The following is a 21,128-nucleotide window of genomic DNA, read 5'->3' as shown; positions in this document are numbered from 1 at the left end:
AACGTTATCTGCCCCAGTTGGAGTGTGTCAGTGGTGAATAGCTGTCAGTGTTGTTTTGGTCCTCAGTGGATCACTGTGATTCTAAACAAGCCACCCAACCCATTATTCCTGCCCCAAATGAGAAAAGGACAAGATGAATGATGGATGGCATTGGCCACAGGCTGGCAGTGATTACTTTCATAGTGAACATTAGCTCGGTACACAGCAGCCCTCACTCCCACTCTCCAGCCCCCACAGAACTGGATATCTCACTGCTTGATAACATGCCATGTCTCGAGAGGAAGAAGATCAACTTCCCGGAGCAGAAGTTAGTAAGTGTATACAGCAGAATTTCTCTGCAAGTTATCAATTCATATTTGATTTGCTTATCTTCAGCATCCGGTTTTCCCACTGGGCACAGACATCCATTCAACGTCTATTCCACGTTCGTTCAACATATTTTCATTGAGATGACGTGGACACRACGTTGATTCAACCAGTGTGTGCCCAGTGGGTTGTTTGTTGTGCTGATGAACCTCTGTAAAATGTTAATTAGGCTACCTGTGTCCAGACACACTATTTGTTATATTATGTTGATCTGTCTCTGTCTACATTGACTCAGCTGTGTGTTTTTAACACTCTTTTTATCACAGTGAATAATAATTTCATTTTGGATGGCACTTCAAGATTGTTCTCTTTTCAACAGTTACCTAGACAGTTGTGTTGTATCCCTTTTGTCTGAGAATAGCTGTAGACTGAGTTCAGTTCTGACAGGAGTGCAAACTAATAGCCTGTAAAATCAACATCTCCAGGGAACAGTTTAGCGTTGTATTGGGAAACAGTAGCATGATTAGATACTTAGAATGATGCAACCCATGATCAAATGAATCACAAGCTGTATCTAGTCAGAAGTATCAATTTCATGCTCTCTCTTCTCAGCTGAGGGGCAACTCCTAACTTCAATTTCAGTAAAAATTTAACTTAGCCTTTTGACATTAATGCACGACTAAGTGAAAATTTGACTAAGTCAGGATTTGCCCCTCAAATGTCTCAAATGCACTGTTGCCATGTGTGTCTGTCTATGTGTATTCTTGTGATGTCTTTGTTTTGTTCTCTTCGTCGCTGCTGTCTTCGCCTCTGGACAGATCGTCATTGTAAATAAGAATTTGTTCTTATTTATTGACTTGCCTGTGTAAATAAAGGTTCATAAAATATGCAAAATAAGGTAAATAAAACAAATAAATAATTTTACAACTGCCTGCAACCTCTCTAGCCTAAAGCACCCCGTGCTCTGGGAGCCTCTCACCCTCTTACTCTGACTGTGTGTCTCTCCTCCTCCTCCTCCAGACTCAGAACATCATGTATGACCTGATCTCAGACCTGAACGAGAGAGGGGAGGACATGGAGAAGAGGATCGCCATGCTGGAGACCAAGCTGGAGACTCTGCTGGGGAACCTGCAGGCCTTGCCCGGACTCATCAGCCAGGTCATCAGCCAGCAGCACAGGGACTTCCTGGAGGTGCAGCTCCAGCCATACGACAAACACAGCCCTGAGCGCTCACAGTCTGTCTCCAGACGGAGGTCGTCCTCCACGGCACCACCCACCTCCTCCGAGAGCAGCTAGAGTCCAAGTGGAACACCTACAAAGAAGACTGTTGCCATCATATGGCCAAGTTGCATTTATTGTAAAGCCTTATGGTTTCAATAAGTGTTATCCAAATTCTGATGACAGAATCCAAGGTACCGGAACAATGGATTTTAAACTGATGCTGTTGTTTGTTTTTTATTATCTCAAAAGATGTTGTTTTCCTTGCTCTGGTGACAGGACTGTAGAAAAATATGCTTTCCTCAGTAAAAACTATTAGGCCTATCGATGGGGGCTGTGATCAGAACTATACTCCATCTCTATGCAGAGGTAGCCAGTTTTAGGACAGCAAGGTTACCGGCCGGGTGTAAAGATATGGCACTAAAATAGTGCTTCTTCTCACAGACTTTGTGCTTCCGCTGGCTTGATTCAGATGCCGTGTTCCTTAAAGCAAGCTGAGAAATCATGGGACCTGTCAATCAGCAAGCATTACAGCAATACTTTTTATTGAGGAAAAAGTATTTGATGGAGATGAATGAACTGCAGACAGAGGGCAGCACAAGAAGGCACCCACATACTGTCACTCAGAGGTACCATATGCAGCTTGAAATATGAGGAAAAAACATATATATTTTAGGTTAGAAACAGCATCAACTATAGCGTTTTTTGTTGATGTTGCTGAGTGCCCCTGTAGAATGACTATTTTTGGGGCCACACTGCAAACAATTTAGTCCTCTTATCAAAATGAATGCATATAAATCTGTACTTGCACTTACTTTTTAATCAATGCACTTCAATACTGACTGACATATTATATACATTTTTGTTGCTCCTTAAAATAAGAACAATTTAGATGTTTGGGCATGGATTTATGGTCAATGCTCAATTAATAAATTGTGAATTAGTGAGGGTGACTCAAGTCAAAGCCCTCATGCTATGTACCACAAAGGGACCTCAATATCAAACTGCTAGGCTACTGAAATTAATACTTTCAATTATCACAAACACAGTTTGTTCTTTCCTCAAAATATCTCAACTCTTGTCCTGGAGGCACTTAGTATTTATACTGTTTTTTGCTTCAGCTGAGCAACGCTAGTTGGTTGCAATGCAAACCAATAACTCACAAGAACTGTAACTCACTTTTAAAAGAAAATTCATATTTTTATATGTTCATGAGGATAAGCACACCTCCCCACACCTCTTACAATATATGTCTTTCACACAATATTTACAAGCAAATGATGATGGAGAGATATGAACAGAATAAATGATGCAACACATTGCATTGGTCGAGATGAAATCCAGCATATTCAACATATCTTCCAGTAAGCCTCCAGGACCAGGGTTAAGAAACCATGTTGAAGAGCCTCCCATGATCTCTCCCATGACCAGGCCTGTCTTGTTTCTGAAATTATAGCTTACTTCAGAAAAGGTTCAATATATCTCTTTCAAAAACCATAGGAATATACATTGTTAGTTCAAGAGGAATGTATAGAAGATGATATAGCAACTTACTTAACCACATATCCTTAATAATGAGTGGTGGTTATCAGATTGAGAAGTAAAATGTCAAAACCTAACTGCAAAAAAAGTAATCTCTGACACATATAATTGTGAAAATATTGTATGTGCTCAAGATTATAGCATTATTATCAACAAAGCTTTGTAACTTTGTTTTGAACAGCAATAGCTTGGCCACTGGCCAGTCACAAAGGGAAATAAAGGTAACCTTCCACCATTTATGCACATTTTGGCAATATGCACCCTCCCTCCTGCAAGGTTTTCAGAAGTTAAAGGAGTGTGCCACATTCATCTGATGGGCACTTATCTAGTCAACGTTCTGCAATGACCTTGTCCAACCAACCAAAAGCTCAATCCCATCTACAGTGTTGAATGTACTGTTGTTGGTATTAGAGCTTTAAAACACTGACAGTCGATCCAGAAATTTTAGCAACATAGATACTTTTGAGATATTATGTACTGTATGCGATAGAAATATTAAACAATAAAAACGACTACTTACCAGATGCGTGTGCATTACTAATACCATCCATTTGACTGGAGAGAGAGGGAGGGGCACGGACGGAAGGAAAGAGGAGACGGGGACGCGCTGAGGAGGGAGGGGGAGAGAGAGAGAGGGGTGGGGGACAGAAGGAGGGAGGGAGGACGAAAAGAGAGACGGGGACGGCCTGAGGGAGGGAGGGAGAGAAGCGAACGAGAGAGCAAACGAGAGGGAGAGAGCGAACGATAGAGGGGGGGGGGGGGGGGGGTGGACGGACGGGACGGACGGACGGACGGACGGAAAGGGAAGGGAGGGAGGGAGGGAAGGAGAGGAGAGAGACAGGGACGGACTGAAAGAGGGAGAGAGGGAGGGGAAGAGAGAGGGGGTGGGGGGGAGGAGTAGGAGAGAGGGAAAGGAGAGAGAGGAGCAGGGACGGCCTGGGGGGGCGGACGGAAGGAGGGAGAGAGAGGGCACGAGAGAGAGATGGGGTGGACTGAGGGAAGGAGGGGGGGAGAGAGAGAGAGTGCGTGTGTTGAATTATGCAGCGTCAGATACATTTAATTTATGATTTGTCAAAACCAAGCATGAATCTTGTATTTGAAATGTGTTAAATTACATAATTTCTGCAACATTTATGTCATTGCTGTTGCACGAAATATGTCATGTCAGCTAACTTGTTTTATTTGTATTTTTGTATTCTTCTTTTTTTATGCCAGATAGCTAATACAAATCTGCAAACTACTTCATTCCAGTAGGTGGCGCCAACTACAACGCCTTTTCTGAGTTTGCCCAGTATGCCATCGAGTTTCTTTGGTTTGCTTCCCTCTTCGTCCTCGCGAGAGCCGCCAAGACTCTGAGACCCCAGCCACAGGTTGAAAGCATGGGTGCTAGCTGTTGCTAGCTAGTCTTGTATGATTGCGTGATAAAACTACAAAATTTAACAACTTTGCTATTAAACTTGTTTAATCGTTATAGTGATATCTAAGGACCAGCTACAAGATGAGTTTACTCGCCAAAATAGCAGAAATTGAGGCCGAGGTAAGTTCGTTAACGGTCGCGAATGCTAGCTAACGCGTTAGCTGTGAATCACATTTTGTTTGGCCAATTGACTAGATGCCTAGCTAGTTGGCTAAATTTAACTTGGCTAATCAAGGCCTTACAATGGATTTCTCCTTAAAAAATGAATAGAACCATAATATGATGTCAGACACCCGAGTCTGAGTATAGCTGTGTGTTATTGTGCTTTTAATGTAAGCTACTGTAAATTAGCTAGCTAACGTTATGTTGTTGGCAGGGTAACGTTAACTGACTAGCTATTTAAACACCAGTAGCATGCTAACCGGCGCCGGTACGTATAGAACCACGCCGGAGTTCACCAGCTTTGACAGATTGTAATTCACCCCGGTGTCGTGATGACTGTTTTCTTTGTGATCAGTCGAAAGCCAGCCATCGCAACAACTTGGCTCTGGACAAGTAGGCCTAGCTAATATTATAGTTCTGGCTGTTATTGTGTTGAATATGAATGATTTAAACATCCTCTGTCTGTGTTGGGTAGATGGCTCGAACTCAGAAGAACAAGGCCACGTCTAACCACTTGGGGTTGCTCAAAGCTCGTCTGGCCAAGATGAGGAGAGAACTTATCACACCAAAGGGAGGCAGTGGAGGAGGCACAGGGGAAGGTGTGTCCTGACTGGTGATCATCATATTTTGTGTGTAGTGGAGATAAGTTGAGGTAGACAAGATCTTGTCATATTGTAATGAATACTAATGTGTCACTCTTTGTTGTATAGGTTTTGATGTGGCAAAAACAGGTGATGCCCGTATCGGGTTTGTAGGGTTCCCCTCAGTGGGCAAGTCTACTTTGCTAAGTAACCTGGCAGGGGTGTACTCTGAGGTGGCGGCCTATGAGTTCACCACCCTCACCACAGTACCAGGAGTGATCCGCTACAAGGGTGCCAAAATACAGGTACTTTATGTGCATCTTACACCTCAGCTTAAAGGAAAAATCCACTAAAACTGTCGAACTTTCAAGAAGACAAGTGTCACTTCCACATCATCATGATGATGTGGCAAGTGACACTTGTCTTCTTGAAAGTCCATTATCTTGAAAACTTGACTGCTGATGTATAAAACATTTTGGGACTGTATCAACAGGGGACTAATGAAGAAAATACCAAAATATGTATTTTGGGTGGAGTTTTCCTTTACGGCCAATAGAGGACAATCTGTACTAACAGTGATAATTGGTATTTTTGCTACTTAATTTGTGGTTGTTTTACAGGAGATGTTTCAGTATTTGTATGTTTATTCCACTTTTGTGTCTCCAAGCTCCTGGATCTCCCAGGTATCATCGAGGGGGCCAAAGATGGCAAGGGTAGAGGACGACAGGTCATCGCAGGTGAGAGCCATCAGTGAACCATCAGAACCATACACAAACATGTCACACTCACACACCTTGAAGGTAGTTTGTAACTGTGGTCTTTCTTTTCCCAGTGGCTCGAACATGCAACCTGATCCTCATAGTGTTGGATGTTCTAAAGCCTCTGGGCCACAAGAAGCTGATTGAACACGAGCTGGAGGGCTTTGGAATCCGCCTCAACAAGAAGCCGCCCAACATCGGCTTCAAGAAGAAGGACAAAGGAGGCATCAACTTCACTGTCACAGTACGTCTGTTTAATACAACACTTTCACGTCCAGCTCAACCTGTTCCTATTTCTCTCTCTCTTCACAGTTATCTATCTCTGGAAGTAGTTTCTTCTTTTATCCCTCTCATTTGATTTCAATGGGCTTATGCTGGTGTTCTTGCTCCTTCTCCAGTGTCCACAGAGTGAGCTGGACGGTGACGCAGTGAAGAGCATCCTGGCCGAGTACAAGATCCACAACGCTGACATCACCCTGCGCAGTGACTCCACGGCTGATGACCTCATCGACGTGGTGGAGGGAAACCGGTAAGCAGCTGAGCACTTCTACAAACTCGGATGTCATTTTTTATTGAGTTTTTTTATTCTTAATCCTTAATTAATCAATGATTGGATCCAACCTATACCCCCTAGCCAAAGTCCCACTATACCCCATTCCAAAGTAAGGTCAACGCTCCCCTACAGACCTGCTGACATAACAGTTCTGTTTAATCCCACCAGAGTGTACATCCCCTGCATTTATGTGCTCAACAAAATTGACCAGATCTCCATTGAAGAGCTGGACATCATCTACAAGGTGCCCCACTGCGTGCCCATCTCTGCCCACTCCCGCTGGAATTTTGATGACCTTCTGGAGAAGATGTGGGACTACTTGCACCTAGTGCGCATGTAAGGAAACACACTCAACCTAACAGCCCTTAGATGGGACATTGGAACCCTATATGAAATATAATTCCTATTACACACAGAACTGTTTTGTACTACTTGGAAAAATGTTGTTTTTGTGAATTAATCATTTGAATGTGTTGTCCCCCAGATACACCAAACCCAAAGGCCAGCTTCCTGACTACACATCTCCAGTTGTTCTACCTACTGAACATACTGCAGTGGAGGACTTCTGTTTGAAGATTCATAAAAGCCTCCTCAAAGAATTAAAATAGTGAGTACTATCCTGTTGATGAATGGCTTTTGTGCATCTTGTTGATGTTTATGAAAAGACTGGGGTACACTCCCAGTATTTAACTGATTTAAAGCCACAATCAGTAAGAAATAATGCACTTTAAAAAAACTATACTATATAAACACTATATATATAACATTTATCTTTTTTTTTTTTTTACTTTCAAAATTCACATGGGTACCCAATTCTGATATGTTTTCCTCTAATTTGTCTTTTGACCAATCACATCAGAGCTGATCTGATTGGTCAAAAGACCAATTAGTGGAAAAAAATATCAGAATTGGGCTGCCTGTTTAAACGCAGCCTTAGCTGCCACTGTGTCCAGCACACAGACAAATATGATTCAATGTTGCAGCTGGTTGGTATTGTTCTAACACTCCGTCTTCCTGTCTTTTCAGTGCTCTGGTGTGGGGTGCTTCAGTGAAACACAACCCCCAGAAGGTGGGAAAAGACCATGTCATGGAGGATGAGGACGTTATCCAGCTGGTGAAAAAGTAAAAAGACTCCTGATTGCTTAATTTTCTCATCCCAGGGAATAGTCTGCTGCTCATGAAGACCCCTCTCAAACATATCCACGAGAACATCTGTGTCTTGTGGTTCTCAATTTTATTTTGGAATTTGAAAACGGAAAAGAAAAAATATGAATGTCCATGTTGCGTTTACCTCCCACTTATGCCGACATGTGATTCATTAAATCCATCGAAGAGTATTATCCTTGACTCTCAAAAATATCAAATAAACACCATAAATATGACTTATGGGGTCGTCTTTTATTTTACATCATAAATGTCATTGGGTTTATGCCTTGAAAGATGCACTGTAATTACTATGTTGAACAACAGTGACAAATATAACTTCATAACATTCAAATTTCCCTCACAAAATCCTGCCACAGTTACATGGGTGTGTCCTGCTCCATCTCTGTACTTTCAATGGTGAGAGACTGTTCTTATGAAACGTTCTTATTTTTTAACTTATTTTGTACATAATGTTGCTGCTACTGTATCTTATGAGAAAAAATCCTTTCTGGACATCAGGACTGCGATTACTCACCACGAACTGGCAGAATCCTTTTTTTCCCCTTTAACGAGTCTGACAAGCCCGACGTGAATGACATACTGCTTTCCCGGGAACAGGCCCAGATCCATGTCATTTGTGTGAAGAGAAGGCAGAGAAAAAGGGGGCGGAGGGTGGGCTGCCTTCTGAGAAGTTGTAGGCGATCGAATAAACCCCCACTGCCTTCCATTCTGCTAGCAAACATGCAATCTTTGGAAAATAAAATCGATGACCTACGTGGAAGATTAAACTACCAACGGGACATTCAAAACTAATATCTTATGCTTCACGGAGTCGTGGCTGAACGACGACATTATTAACATACAGCTGTCTGGTTATATGCTGTATCGGCAGGATAAAACAGCGGCGTCTGGTTAGACAAGGGGCGGCGGACTATGTATTTTTGTAAATAACAGCTGGTGCACGATATCTAAGGAAGTCTCTAGGTTTTGCTCGCCTGAGGTAGAGTATCTCATGATAAACTAGACTACGCTATCTACCTAGAGAGTTTTCATCTGTATTTTTTGTAGCTGTCTACATACCACCACAGACTGATGCTGACATTAAGACCACACTCAACGAGCTGTATTCTGCCATAAGCGAACAGGAAAACACTCACCCAGAGGCGGCGCTCCTAGTGGCCGGGGACTTTAATGCAGGGAAACTTAAATCCGTCTTACCAAATTTCTATCGGCATGTTAAATGTGCAACCAGATGGGAAAAAACTCTGGACCACCTTTACTCCACACACAGAGACGCATACAAAGCCCTCAACCGCCCTCCATTTGGCAAATCTGACCATAATTCTATCCGGCTTACAAGCAAAAACTAAAGCAGGAAATACCTGTGACCCGCTCAATATGGAAGTGGTCAGATGACGCGGATGCTACTCTAAAGGACTGTTTTGCTAGCACAGACTGGGAAATGTTCCGGAATTCATCCAATGGCATTGAGGAATACTCCACCTCAGTCATCGGCTTCATCAATAAGAGAATCGACGACGTCGTCCCCACAGTGACTGTACGTACAGTTCCCAACCAGAAGCCATGGACTACAGGCAACATCCGCACTGAGCTAAAGGCTAGAGCTGCCGCTTTCAAGGAGCGGGATCCTAACCCGGAAGCTTATAAGAAATCCCGCTATGCCCTCAGATGAATCATCAAACAGGCAAAGCGTCAATACAGGACTAAGATTGAATCGTACTAGACCGGCTTTGATGCTCGTTGGATGTGGCAGGGCTTGCAAACTATTACAAACTACAAAGGGAAGCACAGCCGAGAGCTGCCCAGTGACACGAGCCTACCAGACGAGCTAAACTACTTCTGTGCTCGCTTCGAGGCAAATAACACTGAAACATGCATGAGAGCACCAGCTGTTCCGGAAGACTGTGTGATCACGCTCTCCGCAGCCGATGTGAGTAAGACCTTTAAACAGTTCAACATTCACAAGGCCGCAGGGCCAGACGGATTACCAGGACGTGTACTGCAAGCATGCGCTGACCAACTGGCAAGTGTCTTCACTGACATTTTCAACCTCTCCCTGTCCGAGTCTGTAATACCAACATGTTTTAAGCAGACCACCATAGTCCCAGAGCCCAAGAACACTTAGGTAACCTGCCTAAATGACTACCGACCCGTAGCACTCATGTCTGTAGCCATGAAGTGCTTTGAAAGGCTGGTCATGGCTAACATCAACACCATTATCCCAGAAACCCTAGACTAACTCCAATTTGCATACCGCCCTAACAGATCCACAGATGACGCAATCTCTATTGCACTCCACACTGCCCTTTCCCACCTGGACAAAAGGAATACCTAAACTCAGCAAAAAAAGAAACGTCCCTTTTTCAGGACCCTGTCTTTCAAAGATAATTTGTAAAAATCCAAATAACGTCACAGATCTTAATTGTAAAGGGTTTAAACACTTTCCCATGCTTGTTCAATGAACCATAAACAATTAATGAACATGCACCTGTGGAATGGTCATTAAGACACTAACAGCTTACAGATGGTAGGCAATTAAGGTCACAGTTATAAAAACTTAGGACACTTAAGAGGCCTTTCTACTGACTCTGAAAAACACCAAAAGAAAGATGCCCAGGGTCCCTGCTCATCTGCGTGAACATGTCTTAGGCATGCTGCAAGGAGGCATGAGGACTGCAGATGTGGCCAGGGCAATAAATTGCAATGCCCGTACTGTTAGACGCCTAAGATGGTGCTACAGGGAGACAGGACGGACATCTGATCTTCCTCGGAAGTGGCAGACCACGTGTAACAACACCTGCACAGGATCGGTACATCCAAACATCACACCTGCGGGACAGGTACAGGATGGCAACAACTGCCCGAGTTACACCAGGAAAGCACAATCCCTCCATCAGTGCCCAGACTGTCCGCAACATCCTCCTCCCTCATGTGGTACCCTTCCTGGAGGCTCATCCTGACCCTCCAGCATGACAATGCCACCAGCCATACTGCTCGTCCTGTGCGTGATTTCTTGCAATCAATGTTCTGCCATGGCCAGCGAAGAGCCCGGATCTCAATCCCATTGAGCAAGTCTGGGACCTGTTGGATCGGAGGGTTAGGGCTAGGGCCATTCCCCCCAGAAATGTCCGGGAACCTGCAGGTGCCTTGGTGGAAAAGTGGGGTAACATCTCACAGCAAGAACGGGCAAATCTGGTGCAGTCCATGAGGAGGAGATGCACTACTTAATGCAGCTGGTGGCCACACCRGATACTGACTGTTACTTTTGATTTTGACCCCCCCCCCCTTGTTCAGAGACACATTACTCCATTTCTGTTAGTCATATGTCTGTGGAACTTGTTCAGTTTATGCCTCAGTTGTTGAATCTTGTTATGTTCATACAAATATTTACACATGTTAAGTTTGCTGAAAATAAACGCAGTTGACAGTGAGAGAGCGTTTCTTTTTATTCTGAGTTTATGTGAGAATGCTATTCATTGACTACAGCTCAGCTTTCAACGCCATAGTGCCCTCAAAGCTCATCAATAAGCTAAGGACCCTGGGACTAAACACCTCCCTCTGCAACTGGATCCTGGACTTCCTGACGGGCCGCCCCCAGGTGGTAAGGGTAGGTATCAACACACCCAGAAATAACTTTAGATTTTATGGTTCATGAAAAAAGCTCAAATTGGATATGTCTTTTCATCGTGTTAAATAAATTAGACCATGACCATTTCAAGTTTATCTTTCTACAAAATATATAGATATTCTTTGAATATTTAGGCAAGTTAGTTGGCTAACTATCCTGCTTTGTAGTATACCCCTCTGGACTACACATTACTTACCCAGAGACCGTCTCACTGTCCAATACAAAGGTTTTATTTGAAAGGCCTGTTGGCCACTGATTTATGTGACATTGATGATACAGGCAGTCAGTCAGGCTGGCATCCCACCCCCTCTCCAACATGGGTGGTCATTCAGGTTAATCAGTTCATTCACTCAGACACAGTCTGGGGACATTCTACCCCATCTGTTCAGAAACACAGATAACCCACTAGTGAATAGCATTTCATCAGATCTTGAAGCACTTTGGCATGTATACATTATCTAATGCCAATGTGTCTTAACCCAGCTGTATGAGATGGATCAGCCATTTTGTGCCAGAGCACTCTCCAGTTGCCACACGTTAGTAGTTACGAAGACAAGGATTTTATTTTTTTTGCGCATGATTAGATGGATATCATGATAGGGTCATATCGGAAATTTGCTCAGGACACTTTCAATAAAGTGCCTCCGTGTGTTAATGATCACAGAATGTTTCACAGGGCAGGACACATCTGATCAAATATTATTTCAAAATAGCTTTTTATAACCAAATAAAAGATACATGTCATGTTCTAAGGAGGAGGATTTTATCTGAATCCATAAGCATGTCTGTCTATGATGTACAGCGAGAAAGGGAGGGTATGGACATGGCCTAGTCAGCAAATAGTGCATTTTGAATTGATCACTGCCTTTTACTATATTGGCCAAGTAATGTCATAACTGAACACCAATATTGTCATGGCATACATTATGATACACAGCCTTATCCCTCACACAAAATATATCATTTTTTAATTGAAATGTTTCCACGTGTTTTTCTTATTTTCTAGATAACACTAATGTGTTCACTCTAAAGTAGCATTTCAATATATTGCTTTAATTACATTTTTATAACAGGCATCCAATGACAACAGATCTAGTCAATAACACATGTATTTGCAAGAAAGTATCCTTTTCAATTGTTCAGGTGAGGGAAAAATCTGCCACAAGGGGAAACCTAGCATTTGCCCTCAACACTTCCTGTAACAACTCTCCAATGGTATGAAGAGGACTTTATTTAGAGTGTATTCAATGTTGGAGATAGTTGTCAGTCTTTGAGACAGAATGGCCACTCTTTCTGAGAAAAGCTGCAGAGGTTTAGACAGAGCAGTGGCTGGCTGGTCAACAGCGGCATGAGTGATGCTCCTCGGGACAGTGCCCCTCCCCCACCCTTCCCCTCTGTAAATTATAGCAGCACTTTAGGTAATGAAAGAGTTGAAGACCGGCCACTAATAAAAGCCATTAAGTGAATAAAGCACTTCCCCCTCTAACGAAATTAAAGAATCTGCCCCTTTCGGAGAGGGGAGGACTCTCTATTAATATTTATGAAATGCGGGACCAACCCCCCCAAACTCCCCATACCACATACAATCCCACCCTGCCCGAGTCCTTCTCGCCAGTCCACCTATCCCAGGAGAAAATCCCTAACCCCTCCTAACTTGAAGGAGGGGCTGGGGGTACGGGCTTTGGGGGTGTTGGAGAAGACGCAGTCATGACAGTCTGTCTCCAGTTGAGCTAGAGGCGAGACACCCAGCTAAAAGGAGCACCTGCTCTTTCTCACGACCCTCAACTCTACCCCACCAAGCTGGACGTCCCACCATCGGCTCCGGGGCAGGAAGGATGGAGACTGAGGGTCTCCATGGACAGACCAGGTTGGAGGGAGTGACTTTCCAGTGACACCAGTTGGAGTGCTTCAAAGACGGCTGAGGTATAATGGACATGTGAGGTATAACGGGTAATGTATATTGAAATTCTGAATGTTCTAGTGTTCCTAGTGTTTTATATTTGCCTAATTGTCTTGAGATCCTCTGACTGCTTCCATGACCCTTGGTCCACAGTACCCCTGGTTTTACAGCTATTTGAGATTTCTGTTTTTCTGTAGTCCTGCCTTCAGTGGAAGAGGACAAAGATGATCGTTCATCCAAGTCCTGTGGATGAAGGGAGACAAATGAAACTTTCTCCCGTCTAATATACAGTGTATTCTATAAATTGTGAGGTTTATAGTTTAGAAAAATATAGCTTAGTTTGAAAGACCTTAGTTTAGGACACTCAGAGAAATTGAAATTGTTAAAACAGCATGTGTGAAATCATATGTCCATGCATAAAAACCATGGCACCATCCCACCAACCATAATACCATCGCGCCACCTTTGTCCACCTGAAACAATCAAATACTCAGATGGACAGCTCTGTCTTTGCAGAGCAGTTTTCCCTGGACATATCAACCTTCCATAGTCCATTTTTTCCCCTTTATTAACACTTATATTCTGTTACCAAAACCCCATGCCCATCGCTCTATACACAAGTTGTCAGTCACTCTTCCATCCATGCATGCATATCTTTTCTCATTTCATCACACAAAGTGGTTCAGTTGTCGGAGCTTAACTTGATTATCACTGAAACACTTCCCATTTCAATAAGATATCCCAGGGGATATAGTAAAGAATGGAGGTAACAATATTTCCAAACCCGCTGATGGGGCTGTCCTCACAGGTCTTTTAGAGAAATCATCCGTTTTCCATCTGTGGAGGGCATTATTTCATACTGACTGACCACTGAGTCCAGTGACCGATAACCAGGTTCGGACCATCATGTCAAAAGTGGTTGAGTCTCAGGTCTAATGAGATGGCAAATTTCTACAGATGGACACTGGTGATATGGCTGGCTGTATCTGCTGTTCCCGAGCTGTTCCATCTTTGTCCTTGGACATTGAGACTATTCTTTGTCCATTAGCTGGAGGACCTAAGAGCTGGAGATATTGATGTACTTTAACAAGATAACAATCATTCCACCAAACTCTGTTTTCATTGATTCCCCATAACGTAGTAGTAATTTCATTAACAAACTCTTCCTGTTGTTCTGTTTTGATTCATATTATGTTGATGTAAAAAAAATCTGAGTTAAACGGTGAAAATGTATGTGTTTTATGTATCTAATGGGGTGGGGTACGAAGGATGGGAGGGCGGGGTTTGTCGCAGTCTATGCGCAGGAAGGGCGGTGCCCGCTTTCACTGCAGTGAGTGTGACCTATGACTAATCCTTTTTTGTAATTTTCTTGATGTCCCTAGCCACACTGTATTACGAACACTGCCCCTATCTCAATAGTGTGTAAGTCGGTGTCATTTGGGCCCATCACTCCCCAGGTCTGCAACCCTCCCTGATGCCAATGGACATCCACCACTTCCTCCTGGGCTATCAATGCTGTAGAGCTGTGGTGTTGTCCTCGGATCACAAACAGAGTTGTTGGAAGACCAAAGCATCAATAAATAGCATATTCTGGTGGCGGATTGTTCCTTTCATGATTTTAGAGCGGATTACAATATTCACTCGTGATGGACTGACTGGCTCCAGTCATGCATTTTTCTATCAAAGTGATCAAAATGTACTTTTTACAGGATTCTACTTTTTTAGCTCTACCATCCCACCTTTAATTGACCAGACTGAACCTGGTCCCACATAACCTCAGATGGCTGTACATCTCCGCCCAGGACCCCATTGTGCTTGATCTAACCATGCAGTACTTCTTCTGTTCATGGTGGTGCCAAGCACTTTGGAGTCTTGTGAGCACTCTCCACACTACATACTTAACTGGATGTAAAAAAAGTCCTACATATTTATCCATAGTTATGACAGAGCTTTGTCCAATTCGGATTCTCACCACTTTTCTCCGAGGTGTGCCCTCGTCACCCCTCCTCAAGGACTTAAAGGGGTCGGATTGGTATAGACGGAGTGTGTGTAGATGGACTTTCAGTACAATATTTCTTACACCCATCCAATGCGTTTTAATACTTGAGGGTGAACGAGTACACACTTTAAAGAGGAGGAGAATTAGGCTCCATTGATGCACTAGTCTAGTGTGAGGTCAAAAGTCACAACTGCACATTTTCCATTGGGTAAGATCTGAAGCCATTTTTTATTTGATGAATCGAAGGACAATTTTTAACCCCTTATATTCTGACAAGTATGTTGTTTCTGTGGATCCAAATAAATTAAACAAAAAGACTGTGTGAATCTATGAAATTTAAATGAATGTGTCAGTGTTAAATGGAAAGGGATTGGACAGGACAAAAGGAGAGAGACTTATTGAATTATTGTGAATAAAGCAGTTTTGTGGTTTCCTACAAGCTGGCTGCAGCGTGGCAGATTTATGGCCACAATCAATTAGCGCAAGTGTCTCCACATTTGACTAAGGCACTTTAATCTCCACCAGTAGGTCAGACTTCACGGTATCAAAGTACTCAAGACTGTGGACATATTGGCTCTGAAAACCATACTGCTGAGACATTAATTTACCATATGTCATTTGGCACAATGTTACTTATGCCAACAAGTTTTCAATCCCAGAGATAATGGGCATATAGGCTGATTTCACATGTATACTCAGCTTTCTCTTTATCCAGTTTTGTGGTCTGAATTCACAATGGAGGGCATTTAATGCAGTCTCTGGGTGGTGTGAAAGGAATTACCTTAAGATCATTCACTAATTTGAATAAACTCTCAAAAACATTGTCAGCCTCTGATTTTAATGTTCAAAGAAGTTTTATCCAAAGGTAGACATTCTTCAGACTTTTATGGTTCATTTGTATCATAAAATGCTTTATGATTTGTATCAACTGGGTTTGTCAACCAGATGATTCAGTCTAAGCACAAGTAAAACATCCGATGTCATCATATATGGAAGCAATGAGGAAATGGCTTTCACCCTCTAAAACAGAACTGACCATGTTCCCGCTCAGACAGAGATTGTTTTATTTACCCACTTATCTCCTCCATCATGCTATAAAAACCAAACCTTGCTTTCTTTGTCCAGGAAAAATGATCTTGTAAACCAACGTGATCCGAATGCGTGTTGCCGTTTGTATACAGGCTGTGCCCTCTTTAGTAGGTCTTTAGTAGGTCATAGTAATGCCATACATTATCACGCTGCACATTTCCAGTGGATGGTGTGGTTTGACATTTATACCGTTTCACATCCTGTACCTCCTTCAGCCATCTGTTGTCTACATATAACACTGTATAGGAGTTCAGGCAAAGATTTCATAGGAGAACGTCAGAGTGGGGCGGGCGGCTAAGATTTAAATGTCCATAACGATTGTTCATTTTGGGAGAGAAGTACATTTGTGTCCTGAAAAGATTTGGGTATCGGGCTAACACAGATCTGGCCACTGGGGGTACGTGGCACCCATCTTACAAAAAGAAGGTTGAGCGGAATAAATAAAACACATCCAGGAAGGAGCAGCTTGGCATTGCAGGAGAAACATCACACGACTGACGAATGACTCCTAGGTAAAATTATTGTTATGGCGGCCCTAAAGGGACAGGATATGCTGATTTTTAAATGTTATTTAACTAGTTAAAGGTAAGAACAAATTCTTATTTACAATGACAGCCTACCCCGGCCAAACCCTAACGACGCTGCCAATTGTGCGCAGCCCTATGGGACTCCCAATCACGGCCGGTTGTGATACAGCCTGAAATCGAACCAGGGTCTGTAGTGACGCCTCTAGCACTGAGATGCAGTGCCTTAGACCGCTGCAGTGCCTTAGACCGCTGCAGTGCCTTAGACCGCTGCAGTGCCTTAGACCGCTGCAGTGCCTTAGACCGGCTGCAGGCCTTAGACCGCTGCAGTGCCTTAGACCGCTGCAGTGCCTTAGACCGCTGCAGTGCCTTTGACCGCTGCAGTGCCTTAGACCGCTGCAGTGCCTTAGACCGCTGCAGTTGCCTTAGACCGCTGCAGTGCCTTAGACCAACCGCGATGCAGGTGCCTTAGACCGCTGCAGTGCCTTAGACCGCTGGCAGTGCCTTAGACCGCTGCAGTGCCTTAGACCGCTGCTGCAGTGCCCTTAGACCGCTGCAGTGCCTTAGACCGCTGCAGTGCCTTAGACCGCTTGCAGTGCGCTTAGCCGCTGCAGTGCCTCTAGACCGCCAGCTGCAGTGCCTTAGACCACTGCGCCACTCTTTAGCTGATGAAGACAATGGCACTGCACTAGCTAAAGCATGCGAGCTAGATAATGATATGTTATAAAACCTTTTTATAATACATTAGTATTTCATTACTTGTTAACATTTAAGCATTGCATTTCAATAAGAGTTTAAAATTTATAGCATTTCTAAAGGCTTCATCAAAGTTATTATAGTGTAGCCAAAGATTAAGGCAAAATACAATATACTTCAAATGGATTTATTGAATCTGATTAGTTGCTCCATTTCAACATGGAATCATACAATGACAACTAACTTCTTCTGGTTTCATAGATTTCCTGTTCTTCTCAATTTCTCTACACAATTTCTAAGGAATCAACTTCTGGAAATCATACCCAAGGTGTTCAACTGCATGTTGAAAAAGAGATTTAGTTTATAGAACACACCACTGTGGCCTACAGGTGGTGGACATAGTTGTCTAGAAAGAAAAAGTGAAAGCACACCAGAAAGTGTACAATCACAAGTGGACATTCTCAAAACATTGCATACAGTAGTATTTCAATATAGAAACCAAAGTTACTTATGCTCAGCATACAGTTGCTCTACAACTGACCATCTCAAAACAAAAGCTCAATTAGAGGCATATTCCTCTCACATTTCAAACAGTTATTAAAATAAATCAAATCAAATTTTATTAGTCACATACACATGGTTAGCAGATGTTAATGCGAGGTAGCGAAATGCTTGTGCTTCTAGTTCCGACAATGCAGTAATAACCAACAAGTAATCTAACCTAACAATTCCACAACTACTACCTTATACACACAAGTGTAAAGGGATAAAGAATATGTACATAAAGATATATGAATGAGTGGTGGTACAGAACGGCATAGGCAAGATCAGTAGATGGTATAGAGTACGGTATATACATATGAGATGAGTACTGTAGGGTATGTAAACATAAAGTGGCTAGTTTAAAGTGGCTAGTGGTACATGTATTACATAAAGATGGCAAGATGCAGTAGATGATATAGAGTACAGTATATACATATGAGATGGGTAATGTAGGGTATGTAAACATTATATTAAGTGGCATTGTTTAAAGTGGCTAGTGTACATTTTTACATAATTTCCATCAATTCCCATTTTTAAAGTGGCTGGAGTTGAGTCAGTATGTTGGCAGCGGCGCCTAAATGTTATGGGGGCTGTTAAACAGTCTGATGGCCTTGAGATAGAAGCTGTTTTTCAGTCTCTCGGTCCCTGCTTTGATGCACCTGTACTGACCTCGCCTTCTGGATGATAGCGGGGTGAACAGGCAGTGGCTTGGGTGTGTTGTCCTTGATGATCTTTATGGCCTTCCTGTGACATCGGGTGGTGTAGGTGTCCTGGAGGGCAGGTAGTTTGCCCCGGTGATGCGTTCTGCAGACCTCACTACCCTCTGGAGAGCCTTACGGTTGTGGCGGAGCAGTTGCCGTACCAGGCGGTGATACAGCCCGACAGGATGCTCTCGATTGTGCATCTGTAGAAGTTGTGAGTGCTTTTGGTGACAAGCCGAATTCTTCAGCCTCCTGAGTTGAAGAGGCGCTGCTGCGCCTTCTTCACGACGCTGTCTGTGTGGTGGACCAATTCAGTTTGTCCGTGATGTGTACACCGAGGAACTTAAAACTTTCCACCTTCTCCACTACTGACCCGTCGATGGATAGGGGGGTGCTCCCTCTGCTGTTTCCTGAAGTCCACAATCATCTCCTTTGTTTTGTTGACGTGAGTGTGAGGTTATTTTCCTGACACCACACTCCGAGGGCCCTCACCTCCTCCCTGTAGGCCGTCTCGTCGTTGTTGGTAATCAAGCCTACCACTGTAGTGTCATCCGCAAACTTGATGATTGAGTTGGGGCGTGCATGGCCACGCAGTCGTGGGTGAACAGGGAGTACAGGAGAGGGCTCAGAACGCACCCTTGTGGGGCCCCAGTGTTGAGGATCAGCAGGGTGGAGATGTTGTTACCTACCCTCACCACCTGGGGCGGCCCGTCAGGAAGTCCAGGACCCAGTTGCACAGGCGGGGTCGAGACCCAGGGTCTCGAGCTTGATGACGAGTTTGGAGGGTACTATGGTGTTAAATGCTGAGCTGTAATCGATGAACAGCATTCTCACATGGGTATTCCTCTTGTCCAGATGGGTTAGGGCAGGGTGCAGTGTGGTTGCGATTGCGTCGTCTGTGGACCTATTGGGTCGGTAAGCAAATTGGAGTGGGTCTAGGGTGTCCGGTAGGGTGGAGGTGATATGGTCCTTGACTAGTCTCTCAAAGCACTTCATGATGACGGAAGTGAGTGCTACGGCGGTAGTCGTTTAGCTCAGTTACCTTAGCTTTCTTGGAACAGGAACAATGGTGGCCCTCTTGAAGCATGTGGGAACAGCAGACTGGGATAAGGATTGATTGAATATGTCCGTAAACACACCAGCCAGCTGGTCTGCGCATGCTCTGAGGACGCGGCTGGGAATGCCGTCTGGGCCTGCAGCCTTGCGAGGGTTAACACGTTTAAATGTTTTACTCACCTCGGCTGCAGTGAAGGAGAGCCCGCAGGTTTTGGTAGGGGGCCGTGTCAGTGGCACTGTATTGTCCTCAAAGCGGGCAAAAAAGTTGTTTAGCCTGTGTGAGCAAGACATCCTGGTCGCCGACGGGGCTGGTTTTCTTTTTGTAATCCGTGATTGACTGTAGACCCTGCCACATACCTCTTGTGTCTGAGCTTTGAATTGCGACTCGATTTTTTTCTCTTACTGGGACTATGCCTGTTGATTGTTGCCGGAGAGAATAGCTACACTGTTTGTATTCGGTCATGCTTCCGGTCACCCTGCCCTGGTTAAAAGCAGTGGTTCGCGCTTTCAGTTTCACGCGAATGCTGCCGTCAATCCACGGTTTCTGGTTTGGGAATGTTTTAATCGTTGCTGTGGGTACGACATCGTCAATGCACTTCCTAATGAACTCGCTCACCGAATCAGCATATTCGTCCATATTGTTGTTGGACGCAATGCGGAACATATTCCAATCCGCGTGATCGAAGCAGTCTTGAAGAGTGGAATCAGTGGTCGGACAGCGGTTGAACAGACCTGAGTGCGGGAGTGTTGTTTTTAGTTTCTGTTTGTAGGCTGGAATCAACAAAATGGAGTCGTGGTCAGCTTCCGAAAGGGGGGCGGGGGAGGGCCTTATATGCGTCGCGGAAATTAGTATAACAATGATCTAGGGTTTTTCCAGCCCTGGTAGCACAATCGATATGCTGATAAGAATTTAGGGAGTTTTGTTTTTAGATTAGCCTTGTTAAAATCCCCAGCTACGTGAATGCAGCCTCAGGGGTTGTGGTTTCCAGTTACAAAGAGTCAGATAAATTCGTTCGGGCCATCGATGTGTCTCTTGGGGGGAATATATACGGCTGTGATTATGATTGAAGAGAATTCCCTTGGTAGATAATGCGGTCGACATTTATTGTGAGGAGTTCTAGATCAGGTGAACAGAATGACTTGAGTTCCTGTGTGTTGTTATGATGATCACACCACGTCTCGTTAATCATAAGGCATACCCCCCCGCCCCTCTTCTTACCAGAAAGATGTTTTGTTTCTGCGGCGCGATGCATGAAGAAACCAGCTGGCTGCACCGACTCCGTTAGCG

At 43.9% G+C, this 21,128-nt stretch overlaps 2 protein-coding genes across 3 annotated transcripts in view; both read left to right on the top strand.

The window, feature by feature from the left end:
• LOC111961518 (small conductance calcium-activated potassium channel protein 2-like) overlaps positions 1–3,588 on the top strand; it is a 32,973-nt gene extending 29,385 nt beyond the window's left edge. For both annotated transcript variants that reach the window (XM_023983850.2, XM_070441780.1), the window contains one exon: positions 1,327–3,588. In XM_023983850.2, the coding sequence (XP_023839618.1) occupies positions 1,327–1,351 (25 nt within the window). In that variant the 3' untranslated portion in view covers positions 1,352–3,588. The remainder of the gene's footprint in view (positions 1–1,326) is intronic.
• Positions 3,589–4,385: 797 nt separating this feature from the next.
• On the top strand, positions 4,386–7,919 carry LOC111961517 (developmentally-regulated GTP-binding protein 1). Its single transcript, XM_023983848.2, has 9 exons — positions 4,386–4,603; positions 5,121–5,244; positions 5,356–5,531; positions 5,894–5,963; positions 6,059–6,228; positions 6,383–6,513; positions 6,706–6,873; positions 7,022–7,144; positions 7,564–7,919. The coding sequence occupies exons 1-9, from the start codon at positions 4,565–4,567 to the stop codon at positions 7,661–7,663; spliced, it is 1,101 nt and encodes a 366-aa protein (XP_023839616.1). The 5' UTR covers positions 4,386–4,564; the 3' UTR covers positions 7,664–7,919.
• Positions 7,920–21,128: the final 13,209 nt, after the last annotated feature.

The sequence above is a fragment of the Salvelinus sp. IW2-2015 genome, linkage group LG4q.1:29, assembly GCF_002910315.2.
Source record: "Salvelinus sp. IW2-2015 linkage group LG4q.1:29, ASM291031v2, whole genome shotgun sequence".
In the NCBI taxonomy this organism is placed as follows: Eukaryota; Metazoa; Chordata; class Actinopteri; order Salmoniformes; family Salmonidae; genus Salvelinus; species Salvelinus sp. IW2-2015.
The sequence above is the reverse complement of the archived record's forward strand: the minus strand, read 5'-3'. Positions and strand labels throughout refer to the sequence as shown.

Excerpts from the sequence above, each read along its gene's own strand:
- LOC111961517 (XM_023983848.2), top strand. The coding sequence starts at position 4,565 with ATGAGTTTACTCGCCAAAATAGCAGAAATTGAGGCCGAG. Across the intron at positions 5,245-5,355 it reads TGGAGGAGGCACAGGGGAAG|GTTTTGATGTGGCAAAAACA; the intron begins GTGTGTCCTGAC and ends TTTGTTGTATAG. Across the intron at positions 5,964-6,058 it reads AGGACGACAGGTCATCGCAG|TGGCTCGAACATGCAACCTG; the intron begins GTGAGAGCCATC and ends TTCTTTTCCCAG.